Source organism: Garra rufa, chromosome 3 (genome assembly GCF_049309525.1).
Source record: "Garra rufa chromosome 3, GarRuf1.0, whole genome shotgun sequence".
NCBI lineage: Eukaryota > Metazoa > Chordata > Actinopteri > Cypriniformes > Cyprinidae > Garra > Garra rufa.
In genome coordinates, this window is record NC_133363.1 from 63,119,307 (window position 1) to 63,136,323 (window position 17,017).

Below are 17,017 nucleotides of genomic sequence, written 5' to 3' on the forward strand. Positions count from 1 at the left end.
TATTTTTATTTTTTTCGTTTATCCTAGAATAATTTTATGTATATTTAATTTTAAAGATGTTTTCATAATACTGTTAACCAAATGTAAAGGTTCTTAACCGAAAAGTGTTTATACCCTGCAAAAAATGCTTTTCTTACTTAGATTTGTTGTCTTGTTTCCAGCCAAAATATCTATTATTTATTTATAAAAGATTATTTTGGTTGTTCTAAGCAAAAACTGCTTTAATTTTGACCAATTGTTCTAGAAAATCCTTCTTGATTTAAGAATTGTTTGATATTTTGGCTGGAAACAAGACTAAAAATCTAAGTAAGAAAATCATTTTTTTGCCATGTATTTGGGAAAGAGAAAAGGGAATCCATTATAGGTTACTTTCCTTCACTGTAGGAGAATCAGGAGCAGGTGAAACTTGAAGAGGTTTTGAAGACTCCTGAATCATCATCATCTTTCCACTTTGACGTCACTCTTCCACGACAACGCAGCAAGACGAGTGACAAGAAAGGTAGCCTACACTGTAAAAAATTTGCTGTAGTTCTGCAGCTGGTTGCCAGTAACTTACTGTAGATTTTTAATTTATGTTATTTACTGGCAACAGTTTGTTCAAAGTTAAATGAACATTAAACATTAACAAGTCTTTGTCTTTACAGAATAAAACTATAAAATAACAACCTACTGCAAAGCATTCTGGGAACCAGAAACCTTCATCAACCTTTTTCTGTTTTTTCCTTCAGATTTTGGTTCCCAGAATGCTTTGCATGAGGCTGTTATTTTAGTTTTATTCTGTAAAGATAAAGACTTGTTAATGTTTAATGTTCAATTAACTTTGAACAAACTGTTGCCAGTAAATAGCATAAATTTAAATCTACAGTAAGTTACTGGCAACCAGCTGCCAGTAATACTGTAATTTCTACAGATTTTGTTTACAGTGTATTATAAGCATTGCATCACATTCTCAAATAAAACTGAAATATTTACAAATATATTGTTTTGTTGCAGGTTGTCCCTCTCGAAAGCTGAAGTGGTGAACTCCAGTCCTTATTCCTCTACAAATGTAGCTTGTTGACATTTTACTGTTTGTCAACGACATTTTTGGTTATGGAAGCAAAACTTGAAATAACTTTTTTTTTTTTTTTGTAAAATCTTTTGCATTGATGGCAAACTAGCAATTTGTCACTTAAGATGTTATCCTAAATCTGAGGCCAAAAGCAGTGATTTTGCATGTTGAATTGTTGCTGTTCATGGAATATTTTGTGTTGCTATGTTTGTGTTTTGTTTTGTTTCCACTGTGACAACTTACCCCATATATTGTGACATCATTACATGTCTTGCCTTTGCTTTCTTTGTTTCTATGTTTTATATTACCTTAACGGTACAGTGGTATAAACTACAGTAAACTTTTTGACATTGGCATTCTTCTTGCCATAATTTCCTTTAATGATTGAGAATTTCAAATAAATTAAGGTCATCAATAATGATTAGCAATGATCTTTGAATGGCTTTGTGTTAAAATTTAGTAACTTTTTAGTTAAATATATGTATTTAATACTCTTTTTTAAAACGTTATTTAAAACAAAATTAAGTGTGTTTTTGCTTGCAACTATTAAAATAATCTGCCAATGGGGTAAGAAAAATAATATTGTTTTCTGTATGCCCCACTGGCAGATTATTTTGCTTGTTCTAAGCATAAACATAAAGACTTAATATTGACTAATTGTTACTAGTCTAGAAAATCCTTCTTGAATTTAAGAATTTTTAGATATTTTGGCTGGAAACAAGACAAAAAATCTAAGTAAGAAAATATTTTTTGCCATGTATTTGGGAGAGAGAAAAGGGAATCCATTATAGGTTACTTTCCTTCACTGTAGGAGAATCAGGAGCAGGTGAAACTTGATCTTTGAATGGCTTTGTGTTAAAAGTAACTGTTTAGTAACTTTTTAGTTAAATATGTGACCCTGGAGCACAAAACCAGTCTTAAGTCGCTGGGGTATATTTGTAGCAATAGCCAAAAATACTTTGTATGGGTCAAAATTATAGATTTTTCTTTTATGCCAAAAATCATTAGGAAATTATGTAAAGATCATGTTCCATGAAGATTTTTTGTAAAATACCTACTATAAATATATCAAAATGTAATTTTTTATTAGTAATATGCATTGTTAAGAACTTAATTTGAAGAACTTTAAATGTGATTTTCTCAGTATTTTGATTTTTTGCACCCTCAGATTCCAGATTTTCAAATAGTTGTATCTCGACCAAATATTGTCCTATCCAAACAAACCATACATCAATAGAAAGCTTAATTATTGAACTTTTATATGATGTATACATCTCAGTTTTGTAAAATTTAACCTTATGACTGGTTTTGTGGTCCAGGGTCACATTTAATACTCTTTTTTAAAACATGGTGGTATACAGAAATAACTCAATATCAAAATACCATAGCTAATTACACCAGTTAATGTTCATTCTATAAAACTTATGAATGAATACAGTGATTCCTAAAGGGTTTTCAGACTATTTGTTTACCTTTAATGACAAGGCAATTTACCACGTTTTAATGTAGTAAAAATAACTATATTTTATTTAAAAGCTGTAGTTGTAATTCAGATTTAACAACCTGTTAAATGTATAAATTGGCTGAAAAGCTTTTGTAAAGCGATTAGCACTCAGAGAGAAGATGATGCTAACCAAATCCTGTATTCACCAATCAAACGGGGACTTTATTTAAAATGAAAGACGTATGGAGAGTGACGCGTATATCCACCAATCAATCTCATGTTATTCTCAAGCGCGTTGAAATGTAGCCAATGAGACTTGAGGATATGTAGGGTGGGGGCGGGGCTTGTTTTCAGTGCGTATTTGCCAGACGCCATTTCGTGCATTCGTCTGTTGGTCGGTGTCTACTGAACGAGCTGGTACGGACTGTATCCACAAAACAGTACAGCACCGAATTTTAATCATTTTTAGTCTTAAACTCCCGGTGAGTATTTTGATTCGAGAGATTTTTTGTCACTTTTTTTTTATTTTTTGACTGACTTTGAACTATCTTTGGAGAATTTTTTGTGTTTTTTTTTTTGTTTTTAATGCATTTTTCTGGTCATTTTCTGCTTGGCTTTGGTGGCGTACATTTTGTGATGCCGTGGTAGAGCAGTAAAAACATATGCTTTGAGAGGACCGCACGATTTTTATTTGATTTTTCAAAGTAGGAGTTATTTTTCACCCCATTTTTGCAGGACTACTGATAGAGCAGCTGGTTTTGTTTGCCTTCCTTTTTTTTTTTTTTTAGTTAATGTGAAGGAAATGTCTCATGGACCGGTGATTGTGTTTTCAAGATGGGGTCGTTTTTCCCTCCATGTCCAGGATTCAGAATATAAAGCGTTTTACGTCCATTTTTAACATGACAGACTGTTTTTCCCTACATGAGTAGACTATTTTTATTCGGCTGTAGACATTTGGACTGAGATTGTTCTTTTTAATACGATTATTTGGGCCTTATTTTTGCTCTTTATTTTTTTAAGGGTCGTTGCGTTCCAGTCGGAATTGTGTCGATTGATTTTTCAGGCGACGTTTTTGCGGGTTTTGAGTTATGCCTCGGCACTTTTAATGGACTGAGAAAACACGTTTTCTGTCTCATGCAATAATTTATAGGCTATCAGTGCATGGACCATTTTAACCCTTTTCGCACCCCAGGTCTGTGCAAAACCATGTAAACGGTCAATCTTTCCATTAAAAGTACTCCACGAATGTTGAATTGAGCTGGTTGCATTAATATTAAATAAATGTTTGAAGAAGGCCCAGTGGGCCAAAGACAATGCCTTTGCTGAAGTGCTCAACTGCCCCCATGCTGTATGTGTTCAAAATAACATCTTATTTGTATGTAATCCAAAAGTTCACTCCTTGAAGCTCTTCTAGTTGTCTTGTGGAATGTCTGGAAGAAATGAAAATTATATTTATGCCCCCTCCCCCCAAAACTGACTGTTTTTTTTTTATGCAATTTCACATTAGAAAGGTTTAATGTTGCCGTTTTATTTGCATGATATAGAATGTACAAGTATTTCTTATTTTGTCTTTAGTAAATGGGTATCTTGTACGACTGTGAAATGCACCAAATCATGTTCTCCTCACACTTTCCCACTAGGTACATATCAGGATCATATTCCAACTGAAATCTATTAAGACCAGTTTTGAGTTTAGCTGTAATATGTGACCCTGGACCACAAAACCAGTCATAAGGTTAAACTTTACAAAACTGAGATGAATACACCATATGAAAGCTCTATAAATAAGCTTTCTATTGATGTGTGGTTTGTTAGGATAGGACAATATTCGGCCGAGATACATCTATTTGAAAAAAAAAAATAAATAAATCAAAATACTGAAATCACTTTTAAAGTTGTCCAAATTAAGTTCTTAACAATGCATATTACTAATTAAAAATTACATTTTGATATTTATAGTAGGAATTTTACAAAAAAATCTTCATGGAACATGATCTTTACTTAATTTCCTAATGATTTTTGGCATAAAAGAAAAAATAATTTTGACCCATACAGTGTATTTTTGGCTATTGCTACAAATATACCCCAGCGACTTAAGACTGGTTTTGTGGTCCAGGGTCACATATAGGTTTAGATCATGGGTTCCCAAGCAAAAGAAACATACACACGCCAATAAAATGGTTATGAATAACCAACCTATCCACCATTTATCTGTTTTATGTTTAATCTTAATTTTATTTACAAAAAATAAACAAGCAAGTGGGAGAAATTGTATAAATGAATGTTTACATAAATTAATTGGGTTTGTTTCTCTCCACTTTTACACTAAGAAAGTATTGCAATGTGATTGGATGACAATTCCCATTTTAATCTACAAAGCTGCAAAACACAGCATCCATGTGGCTGTAGCATGAACAGAGTTCAATTAAATTGGTGTGATCCAGTGTCCCTTTTTTTTTTTTTTGTCTGAATTTGTGAACTTTGGGAAACCCTGGTCTAGACTAAGCACCACATGCTGATGCTGGAGCTTTTATATACAACATGCATATTTTGCACATCTTTAAAGTCATGCAAGTCACAAGTCCACCAAATTTGTCATCAGTTTTCCCAAAAAGATTAGTCCTATCATTTCAGATCTGTCAACCCCAAAGCACTCGGTTGTAAAAACCATTTTCCCTGCTTTAGTGAGCTAAAGATGTTCATTTCTGATTTTATTCATTTTGCTTTTTTTGTAGTTTTTGAGGCAGCTTTTTTGACCCACGTCAATCCGTAAGTTGGTTTTTCTTTTATTCTCCACTTCCGCACCAATCTTCCTGACAAGTGTTTTATGCAGACTAGACTCCCGTTTGCTGTGTGTAGCTTTTACCTTCTTCTATCACCTTGAAAACTGCCGTAGAGTAACAAATATTTTTTTAAAGAGTCTGTAGACTTATTGCATTTAGAAATATTCATAATCTAAATCAGCTTCAGCAAACAGGCAAGCAGAACACTAAACCACCGGCTTCAGAGACTTTTAACGTTCAAAAACATGCTGCGTTTTGCTAAATCACTCCTAGAGAGAATTACAACCTTTTATACTGAGGTCTAGCCTTATTTTTGGATTAATGGTAGTGTAGGACAATTATAATTTAATTCCATTTAGATTCATTTTATTTTTCCCTGTAGTTGAGTCCAAAGACATGTCTTCATCTTGCCATGATAGATTGTAGACAATTTCAAGAACAAACTAAATTTTACATTTAAAACCTGTTATTTTCCCATGAGCAATCATTAATGTTTTTCTAATAAACCCACATTTGCACCATTGAATCTTAAATTGGCAGGGATGAAAACCATAAGTGTAACTTGCTCTTGACCTTATAGATTAATGCTGTACAACTGAAATACGCTGCAAAAAATGCTTTCCTTACTTAGATTTTTTTATATTTGTTTCCAGCCAAAATATCTGAAACTTCTTAAGTCAAGATGGATTTTCTAGACGAGTAAAAATTATTTTCTTGTTTTCAGAAAAAACAATCCAAAATTAAGTGATTTTTTTGCTTAGAACAAGCAAAATAATCTGCCAATGGGGTAAGAAAAAAAAAAATCTTATTTTAAACAGAAAACAAGATTATTTTTCTTACCCCATTGGCAGATTATTTTGCTTGTTCCAAGCAAAAATACACTTCATTTTGACTAGTTTTTTCTGACAACAAGAAAATATTTTTTACTCGTCTAGAAAACGCTTCTTGATTTAAGAATTTTGAGATTTTTTTTTTTTGGCTGGAAACAAGATAAAAAATCTTAAAGCATTTTTTGCAGTGTATTGACATACTGAAATAGTCCTGACTAATCCTTAAATAAAAGGTAGCTTTTATTGTGTGACTTATTACCAATTATAAAAAAGGCACCGGGCCTAATTTTCCTAGTATTAGTGTTTATTGTCCTGCTATCTATCATGGTGCCAGAGGAGAGTTGGAGATTTTAATTTGCATAGACCTCTGACTGGTTTCACCTTCTTTCATCTCTATAAAGCTGAAATTGTCTACAGACGCTCTTGATATTCATCTTTTTGTTCAGCTGTAATGCAGACTTAATGGTGCATCTTAAGCTGTGCCAGGGGCATCTTTTAATAGTCCTTTTTTTATCTCTCTTGGCGGCGGTGTGAGGTTTTTTCCATTAGCGCAGGATTTGATTGGAGAACGTCACCATTTGACACATTTGTACATTTTGTTTCCCTTTTAGGGTTTTAGTTCGGGATCATGAGACATTGAGTGGGGTTATATAATGTTATGGTGACATGGCTGTTCTGTTTTACTTGGGATATCTGTCTGGATTAATTTTCTTTGCCTCAATTTGTATGTACCAACCACCGGGTGGCAGCATCTGAACACTAGACTGCTTGTTTGTTCTTGGGGAAGTGTTGAGATTGGTGTGATGTCCATGAAAGTGCGGTGGGTTACATCACCCACCCGCGCAGTACGACCTTCACCCACAATGCACTGCTGAGCAGCAGCTCAACGGTGTCCAATAACAACCCTCTTCTCTCCAACAGAATCAGGCAGACAGACGACTCGACCTGAATTACAGACAAAATGGAGTGAGTTCTGACTATTCAACCCCCAACATCCCCCTCAGCACACTTAAATATGTCAACGTGTACGTTGTTTGGCGGCCATGTAGCCGTCGGTCCCAAAAGCCTCAAAATACCACCCAAACTGCCCAGTCCAGCTCAAACATAAACGTGTAGTAAGCACAGAAAACAATCCACACACGCGTAACCAGATAACCAGACACCATTTAGTGCATTTTCACCCATTTTACTCTGTCAAAGCCATAATCAAAGGAAAGTGACACTATAATGTTATAACTGCAGGAGATAAGTTTGCATGTGTGAGATCTCAGCAAGACATGCATTATTACATTACTGGCCCAGCACTGGTTCATGAAGATACACTGTCCCCCTGTGGCACATTTGACCAACAAACTGCATAAAACTACAACATACATGCCCATCTATGCACATTATAGCACAGGAAAGCTTTATATGACTGCTGTGGCTCTTATTTTAAACATGCAAGTTGATAACTTCTTAAACTGTTTATTTTAATCGTTACATACTGTATATCTTAATGTTTGTGCTTCACTCAAATGACTTGTTTTCTGGTAATGTTCATGATAAAGTAATTGGAAACGTTTATGGGCTGTAATCTTCGTGTCAAGTCAACATGAAACCAAAATTGGCCCCATTTACTTTGATACCGCATGTGGACTCGTATTAAGTGATTCCACATTAAAAGCTATTTTGAGAGTGAAATGGGTTGCGAATATTGTTTCATGCTGACTTTAGATTTCCAGAATGAGTCCGGTCACACTAGAGATGTTTCCATCCATGTCTTTTAGTGCTAATTGAGATCACCTAGTTGCATGCACATTTCACGCTAAAAAATACATAAAGTTAAAAGTTGTGCACAAACTCCAATGGAATTGCATTTACCGAACGAACTAATCAAAAACAGATCATGGGATTGGATGACTGGACTAACCAGAGGACCAATCAAAAGGTGTTTTAGTCATTCTGAAATGGCTGTGCCAAGTCTGTAATCAAAATAATGAGGTATATTTACCTCCAAGAACAGTCTTAAACAATTGCGACAATGATTACATGCCAGTGGTTATTGCATTCCGTCGTTTTATTATGCATATATTGCACCGGTTTCCCCGGAAGTGATGATTTTGTTCTCTTGAACACTTGGAATGGAAACCGTGCTTTATGTGCAAATGTTTCATGCAATATTTCATTTTAAGTTAACTTGGCAACTCTGGATGGAAGCATAGCTATCAAGGCCAATAATGTTGTTTCCACTCGCTAATTTCTCATTTGTCTTTCCTGTCTCTGTCAATCTTCTGCACCCCCTCTTTTTGCCCAGACATTCCCCCACAACCAGCAGCCTGATGGCCAGCAACGTCACCAACAAGACAGATCCACGTTCGTTGAACTCCCGGGTCTTCATCGGGAACCTCAACACCATGCTAGTGACCAAGGCTGATGTGGAGGCCATCTTCAGTAAGTACGGGAAGATAGTGGGCTGCTCCGTGCACAAAGGCTTTGCCTTTGTCCAGTACGCCAACGAGAGGAACGCCAGAGCGGCAGTCGGCGGTGAAGATGGAAGGATGATCGTGGGACAGGTGCTCGGTAAGTAGGGTAGTGTCCCAATGAGAAGATTTCATTGATGCAGGTCACTGCAGATGTCAGGTTCATTTGACGTCAGGTTCAAATGTACTTGGTGGCTATATTTGGAACACCTTCAGACATGCATTATCAAGTCGATCTACTTGAATGGGGAAATGCTGAAGTCTAAAAAAAAGGCAAATTTTATTTTCAGCCAGTGGTCCTCTCATGCTCTCCCCTACCCACCTATTTTATGTTTTTTTTTACCCATTCCTGGCAGACATTTCTATCTCCTTTGTTCCTTTCTGACCCTCTTATTTATTTCCTGATCCTTTGTTTTTCATGCTGTCTGTAATAAAAAGGCCTTGAAGTAAAGTAGCCTAAAGTTAAATTATCACTTCTTTATCAAAGTGTCTCTTTCGCCAATGTTCCTTTCAGTGAGTGTGAGCCCATGTGTTCACATACACATGCCTCACTAACTTGCACACAATAAACATGCATCACATACAAACAATTTTAGAAGGCAAATTGTGAAAAAGCTATGTCACAAATGCAATATTACAATATATTAATATAAATACGTTTTAATAAGAGGAACAACTAGACTTTCTGCTTAAGCTCTACTCAGAAGGTGGTCCATTTTACCTGAAATTAAGGGCTCATTTTACCTTAACACATTCAGGTAAATTGGGCCAGTAACAAAAATGTAAATCTTTATTTAACAAAATCAGCATTTTATCTCACAGAGGCCATCAAGACATTGTTTATGAGTCATTATTTCTAAATGTGCATTTGTTTTTGATTTATCAGCCATTTGATTTGTCAGGCCACTCACCTTGCTTTTTTTCTGGCACAGTCTAAAAATTAAAAATTAGGCATTGCCTAGTAACCTCAGTCTGAAAAAGGTCATTTGCTAAATGTAAAGAACTGTTATGGCAATAGTTTAATATTCTTTGCTGTTAACTTTTAAGGAGATATGGTACTCGAACCTCAATTGGCCCATTTTACTTGATATCACCCTATGTTGAGTAAAAAAAAAAAAAAAAACATTCACAATGCAAAAACAATCTTAATCTTATATCTCAGTCCTTTTTATTTGTGACCCTGGACCACAAAACCAGTCTTAAATCGCTGGGGTATATTTGTAGCAATAGCCAAAAATGCATTGCATGGGTCAAAAATTATTGATTTTTCTTTTATGCCAAAAATCATTAGGAAATTAAGTAAAGATCATGTTCCATGAAGATTTTTTTGTAAAAATCCTACTGTAAACAAATCAAAATGTAATTTTTGATTTGTAATATGCATTAAGAACCTAATTTGGACAACTTTAAAGGTGATTTTCTCAGTCTTTTTGATTTTTTTTTTTTTTTTTTTGCATCCTCAGATTTCTGATTTCAAATAGATGTATCTCAGTCAAATATTGTCCTATCCTAACAAACCATACATCAATGGAAAGCTTATTTATTGAGCTTTCATGTGATGTATAAATCTCAGTTTTGTCAAATATAACCTTATGACTGGTTTTGTGGTCCAGGGTCACATTTATGCAAAAGTCTGTTTATTTATATATTGTATGTATTTATTTTGGGGTGAAATGTAATCTTGAGGATAGGAAAAAAGGGTGAACGGGATCAGGAATTTTCTGCGTGATTTCTGTAATTTGATGTGGTCTTAAATCAGAGTCAAAGATCAAAGAAAGCCCAGCATTTCTGACATCGTGTTGCCGTTTTATGCCCTAAACTCATAAATTAGGTCGTTCCAATTCTCAAGGTTGATTGTTTCTCTAAGAAATCTTCTGTAAGGTTTAAGATGCCTTACGATACCTGCTTATGCATGAGTATATGTTGTTCCATTTTGTCAATTTAGTAGATGCATTTATACCAACTGACTCATCTCATGACCGCTAGCCCACATATTGATATTTTTTTATATACATTTATTTTAATGTGTTTTGAATCTTTCTGCAGATATTAATCTGGCTGGTGAGCCAAAACCGCATCGGTCAAAGACCGTCAAACGCTCTGCCGGAGATATGTACAGGTTCGTATTTAATGTTAATATCACTTAATTTTATTTGTATGTTTATGTATTTTTTACCACTGTTAATTCTTCAATTGCTTTCTCCTCCGACAGTCCTTCATTTGATCTGGACTATGACTTTCAAAGAGATTACTACGACAGGTGAGCTCTCATCAAACACTTTGCAATAAGCTTTTTTGTTTTGATCATTCATGAAGGGTGTTTAATTTGTCTCAACTGGGATTGCCTGATTCCTGGAACGTGTGTTAATCTGAGCGTGTGTTTTCAGGATGTACTCGTACCCGTCGCGTGTTCCCCCTCCTCCTCCTCCTCCTCTCTCGCGGGCGGTGATTCCCTCCAAAAGGGCGCGTGTGAGCGTGAGCGGCGGCGGTGGCAGCCGCAGAACCAAGAGCAGCTTCTCCTCCAAGAGCAGTCAGCGCACGTCCCGCACCAGTGAGGAGCACTTTTTTTATATATATACATACTACTAATCAAATGTTTTTTCAAAAGAAGTCTCTCTTGCTCTTTTTCTCATCAATTTATTTGATCAAAATCACAAAAACAGTGAAATTCTAAAGTTATTACAATTTAATATAGCTCATAGTTTTCTATGTGACTATATTGTAGTAAGTACTTGAGTTTGACTTTTTGAAATGTAAGGCCTGGAAAACACTTGAAAATGGCAATATTCCTGAAGAGGTACTTGGAAAAGTGAATTATTGGAAGACGATGTATCTATGAAATAAGTGTTTAATTTTGCCAATACTTTTCACTCAATTCACACATTTCAAAAAACATCATGCCTTTCACTAGTATAATGTTAGAAAACAATCAAGCTAAGCAAGTAGTAGTAGTACTGACCAGGGCTTAAAAACGAAAAAAAAAATCCATTCGGTTCACTCCGAGCAGAATCGATATTATAACGTTTCTGTTCTTGCGTTCCTCATTAAACAATACGTTACGAAAACGGTTTTCTAGAAAAAAATACCGGTTAATAACGTTATTTTATTAGATGGATGGATAGAGTGTGCCTTTTAATAACATGTTTGGCATTATGTTTACAAATGATTAAACCAAATTCCGTGTTCGTGTCATTTGAACTTAATGTCTTTAAAACCGAAAGTAAACGAGTTCACCTGGAAACTCGTTACAAATGCGCTAACTATTTTCTTGTTTGATAATACTATAGCGAAATAAGCCCCTTCAAGACCATCCGCTTAACATCCTGAGCACACGGCTTAATCTGCGATAAAAACCTGTTGATTTATTACCTAATATACATAATAGCCTATTATAGGCTATTTTCACTCAAACAAAACAGAACTCCAGATAGTGGATATGATTTTACATTTAATGCATAAAAGTAAAAGAAAACATAACGCATTGTAACATAATAAAACAACAACAGATTTCTTTTTTTTTTTTTTTTTTACATTTAACACAACAGATCAACAACTTCAATTATAATATACCAAATAGGCTACTGGAAAAACTGGATGGGCTTCAGCAAAAGTGAATCTATTACCTACTTAGGCCCTGATCACACTGAACGGGTCTTTTAGTTCTAAAAACGCGAGGCGCACAGCACTGCCTTTTTTTTTTTTTTTTTGGTGACTTTTAAAAAAGAGCAGTGTGCTGCGGTTTTTATGTTGCTAGGCAACAACCAAAACAGCTGTCCTGTCAGTCAAATCAAAGAATTATAGCGCGCGCGCTCTACAATCTTTGGTTTTTGCTGTTAGTTAAACTGTCATATTAGCAGAACCCCAAAAAAATACAGCTCCGGTTTACCCACGACAGACACCAAAAGTTATTCCTCCATTTCTTGCAGTCTCCGGACTTTTTAAGCAACGGTTAACTTTCATCACCACAACAGAAGGCCCGCCTCTCCATTCATTCGATTGGACAATGGAAAAAACGCAAATGACGTCAGGCATTTTTCCGCTCAGAGTTGCTTTTTTTTTACAACTTCAGGCGCTCAGAGCGCTTCTGCGAAAACGCGAGACGCCGGGGGCGCATAAACAGCGCGTAGAACACTCACTGCCAACAGAAAACCATTCAAAAAAGGCGCCTCTCACTGCAAAAACGCGTTCGGTGTGATCAGGGCCTTAAACTACAAGTTTTAATTAGGCTACAATAACTTAAACCTAAACATACCTTTGCACATGAAACAGCCAGGTGGCAGGTGCTTGGTAACCTTAAGCTCGTCGCATCAGAAAGGGCTCTGCTTATGATGATGACGTCTGCTTCGCGGGCATTTCACGTTGTATGCGTCACCGTCGCATTTGCGCACACAATTTGAATTCATGTTTTTGGTCTGCCAAATTGACAAAGAGAACGATAAATACCGTTATTAACTGGTTAATTTGGAATTTCTGTTTCCGTTTCTGTTCAGAACGATTAAAATTGATTTTGTTTTCGTTTTTGTTCCTGTTCCTGTTTAATGTCATTTGTTTTCGTTTTTCGTTTTCGTTCCTTGAACCGGTTCAGAGCCCTGGTACTGACAGTGATGTGAAAAACATGGCTAAAGATGTGAAAAGAACAGATGATCCACTCTGATTGATTCAAACTTGTGACTTCGATCATTAAGCAATTCGCTAGCAAAAACCACATTAAATCAAAAGAGCATTTCATTTTCGAATTTTGACATGGCTTGTAATGATTTTAAAAAAGCACAGTGATGGGTGAAACAGCTTTTCGAAACTGAATCCGTTAAACCATTGCATCACAAAATGGTTCACTTTCGAAGCGCTCCAGTCAGATTGCGTATCATTTTCTTAAACAGAAAAACTATTAATATAGAACAGTTATATAAACTTTTATGTAAAAATAAAAAATACTTTGCATGTGCTGTTTTATTTTTGCCTTTTTTTATTTTTTTTATTTGGTGTATTTTTATTTATCAATTTCCCTTTTTTAGAATTTTAAATGGAAGACATTGTTTGAAAAGTGAGATCTCTGAAAGTCCTTAAATCAGAAAAATAGTGATTGAAAAGTCCTGGAATTTTGATTTTAATTCACAGTATATGTACCCTGAACCCTGTGTAGAATTTTCAGCATCATTACTCAGTCTTCAGTGTCACATGATCAGAAATCATTCTAATATACGGATTTGCTGCTCAAGAAATATTTATCAATGTCGAAAACGGTTGTTCTGCCAAATAGTTTTATGGAAATCATGATACACTTCAAAAGAACTGCATTTGTTTGCATTTAGAAATATTCTAAAACATTATGAATAGCATTAAATGTCTTTACTGCACTTTACCAAATTATTGCATTTTTACTGAATAGTATTTATTTCTTAACTTAAGCTTTTGTATGGTATCTCAAGTGCATCACAAAAATATGATTTTCAACATTGATAATCAGAAATGTGTCTGAGCAACAAATCGGCGTATTAGAATGATTTCTGAAGGGTCATGTGACACTGAAAATTAATAATGATGCTGAAAATTCAGCTTTGATCACAGGAATCAATTACATTTTACAATCTATTCACATAGGAAATGACTTAAATTATAATATTAAATATTATACAGTATTTTCTATCCAATAAATGCAGCTTTGGTGAGCAAAAGGCACTACAAAATCTTACCAGCAAACTTTTGAACAATAGGCAACTTAATGTCTAAGATGTTTAGTCACAACAATTCATATCTGTGTGTGTTCAGTGAGAGCTGATGATCTTCAAACCATTAAGAAGGAACTGACTCAGATTAAACACAAAGTGGACTATCTTCTGGAAAGCCTGGAGCGCATGGAGAGAGACCACAGCAAGAAATCAGGTACATGCCACACAGACCATAAAACTACTGACCAAACCCAGTGAAACTAGTCATTTCTAATGACTCTCTGCTCATGTTTATGCACAGAGGTGAAGAGCGCTAAACTAGATGAAGTCTCACCGCAGCACTCCAGTGGCAAGAAAGAGCGAGAGGGCACGGACATGAACGACTACGAGGATGAGGGAGACCTGCTGGAGGAAGAGGAGGTGAGTGAAAGAGAAACGACAGCACCCGAAATCAAACATCGACTCGCTTGTATTCATCTGTCGCTTACGGTTTGTGCAGATCAAGAGTCAAGAAAGGGAGGATGATGAGGAGGAAGAGGAGGGTGAGCAGGAGGAAGGAGAGGATGATGGAGACAGCGCCAACGGAGACCATTCTTAAACACAACAGACACGGACACGCATGCATGCTCACCGTGAGATATAGAGTAGATCCTCTGACCTTTAATGCACACTTAGTTTTATTTTACAAGTCCGGAACCGTAACTAAGACTCTGTGGATCATGAAAATGAAACTTTTTAGATGATCAGTCGCATGAACCCCTGACTACAGCCACCATACTCTAAGATTCTTACCCAAATCTGCATTAAAAACGTTTGGATGGGGAGGTTTTCTGCTTTAGGATCAAGAAAATGCTTTTGATTGCTGTGAAATCTTCTTCGTTGCTGGGACATTCAACAGGTTTGCAGTGCATTATCCATGTTAAGCTGTTTTAAAACTGGCAAGATTTTGAGAAGGAACCCCTTAGAAGTGCTATAACTGGATTTTACCAAAACTATCAGTTGAATGTTGTGCAAAGATGAAGGTTAGAGCAAAAAATCAACCCCCTAAACCCTTAAAAATCAATGTCCCAAATGACTAATGTGGGTCTGTTGGGTGGGACAGTGGTTTAGTGATTGACACATTGATGAGCCAATCAGAATGCATCAAATTTGGAGATTTGAACTCTTAAGGCGACACTAATGTGCATTTAATTGGTTTGCACCAATCGTATGCTACCAGTGCAAACAAATTGGATTGCCAAGCTTGGAAATCAATTGCTTTCCCATTTCAAGCATGGTCAGTTCCTTCTCATCTGGTGTTTTTATAATCTTAGTCTGCTGCATGTGTTACGGTGGTGATAATGGTGGCTGGAGTTCGGGAACGTTCTGTCGTGGTCTTGAGGTCGTTCACTTTTAAAACCGGTCTGTGCAGATTGCTATTGAACAGATACAATACAGCTCAAATGTCTGTCTTCACCAATGCTTTTCATGATTCTTATGGTTGTGAGACCCTACTGTGCAGATTTCCAATCTTAAGCACACCGTTGATCATCGTTGTCTTCCCCCGACACTTAGAGATTTATTCAATTATTCTGGCTCATAACAGTCTCGAATGCCTCTCCAGTTGAGTCACAAAACTCTTGATTGACTTTAGTCTCCAAACCCTGAACCCATTTAATCGTAATGTTCCTCTAGGACTCGTTTTGGGAATGAATGTAGAGTTACTCGTCCTGACCAGTGGGCGGCAGTGTGGCCCAGTTCTGCTATTTAACCTCTCAGAAATACTGTTTAAATGAAGTGAACTGTTTTATATTCCATATGGGGTCAGAAGAGTGTGAGAATAAGTTCAGATTGTACAGTCAACGTCATTTTACTTGTCGGTTTGTGTTTGTGTACAGTGACACTAAGGTGAGTTTGCTTCTGATAAATGCAAAGTTGTGTTTGTTGCAGTTTTAATTTCTGTTTGTCTTTTGTTTGGTCTGTAATAATAAGTTTCAATAAAACTACAAATGTTCGTGACATGTTGGTGGTTCTTGTATAGATCTGGAACAACTGCTATATAATTTTTCAGCTCTATAAAACAGCAAGTTGAAGTGACAAAATGCAAATTTTGGTTGCAGCCTTGCAAGTTGAGACAGTCTCATCATATGCCTTTCTGAAATATCGTCATTCGTTCTAGCAAAACTATTAGCTTCATTTCAATGAACTAATTAAAAGAAACACTGATTAACTGAGTCATTCAACGCCGTTCCCTGCGGTCGCTGCACTTAATGTAATCGGTTTTTGAATCGTGATTATATTACTGCCATTCATCACTGATTTCTTTAGGGCCTTTTTATGTTTTATTAGATATATTTGGTCCACATTTGTGTTGCGGTCATCCAAAATGAAATCTCATAGTTTTTAGGGCTTGTGGCAAATGACTTGCAATTTCAGTTTAGCTTCTCAAACATGAAATGTTTCTTTAGTTTTCTTGAGAGCCCTGTGAATGTTGTTGAATACTATGGAATGATTGTTTAGGATGTAAGTTGTATAGTAGGGTTAATACTAAAACAGGTCTAGACGAGTCTCCTTTTTTTTTTTTTTTATGAGATTGTTTTTCTGGTCTTTCACATTCGTCTTATACATTCATCTCTCGATCTGTCTGTCGCTACAAAATTACAGGACCTGTTAAAACACAACCTAAACCGCTCTGTTTAGGCCTCAGGAGCCTATGAACCTGTCAACCCAAAATGTTCCTGGCAGTACCACGGTATGAGATGAAAGATTTGCCATGGTATTCACACAATGTGCTGATGT

At 35.9% G+C, this 17,017-nt stretch overlaps 1 protein-coding gene across 1 annotated transcript; it reads left to right on the forward strand.

Moving 5' to 3' along the window:
* Positions 1 to 2,888: 2,888 nt before the first annotated feature.
* LOC141331440 (heterogeneous nuclear ribonucleoprotein C) lies at positions 2,889 to 16,237 on the forward strand. The gene is made up of 10 exons (XM_073836491.1): positions 2,889 to 2,977; positions 5,231 to 5,264; positions 7,030 to 7,074; positions 8,405 to 8,670; positions 10,617 to 10,689; positions 10,783 to 10,830; positions 10,958 to 11,121; positions 14,340 to 14,453; positions 14,541 to 14,659; positions 14,739 to 16,237. The coding sequence occupies exons 3-10, from the start codon at positions 7,070 to 7,072 to the stop codon at positions 14,835 to 14,837; spliced, it is 888 nt and encodes a 295-aa protein (XP_073692592.1). The 5' UTR covers positions 2,889 to 2,977; positions 5,231 to 5,264; positions 7,030 to 7,069; the 3' UTR covers positions 14,838 to 16,237.
* Positions 16,238 to 17,017: the final 780 nt, after the last annotated feature.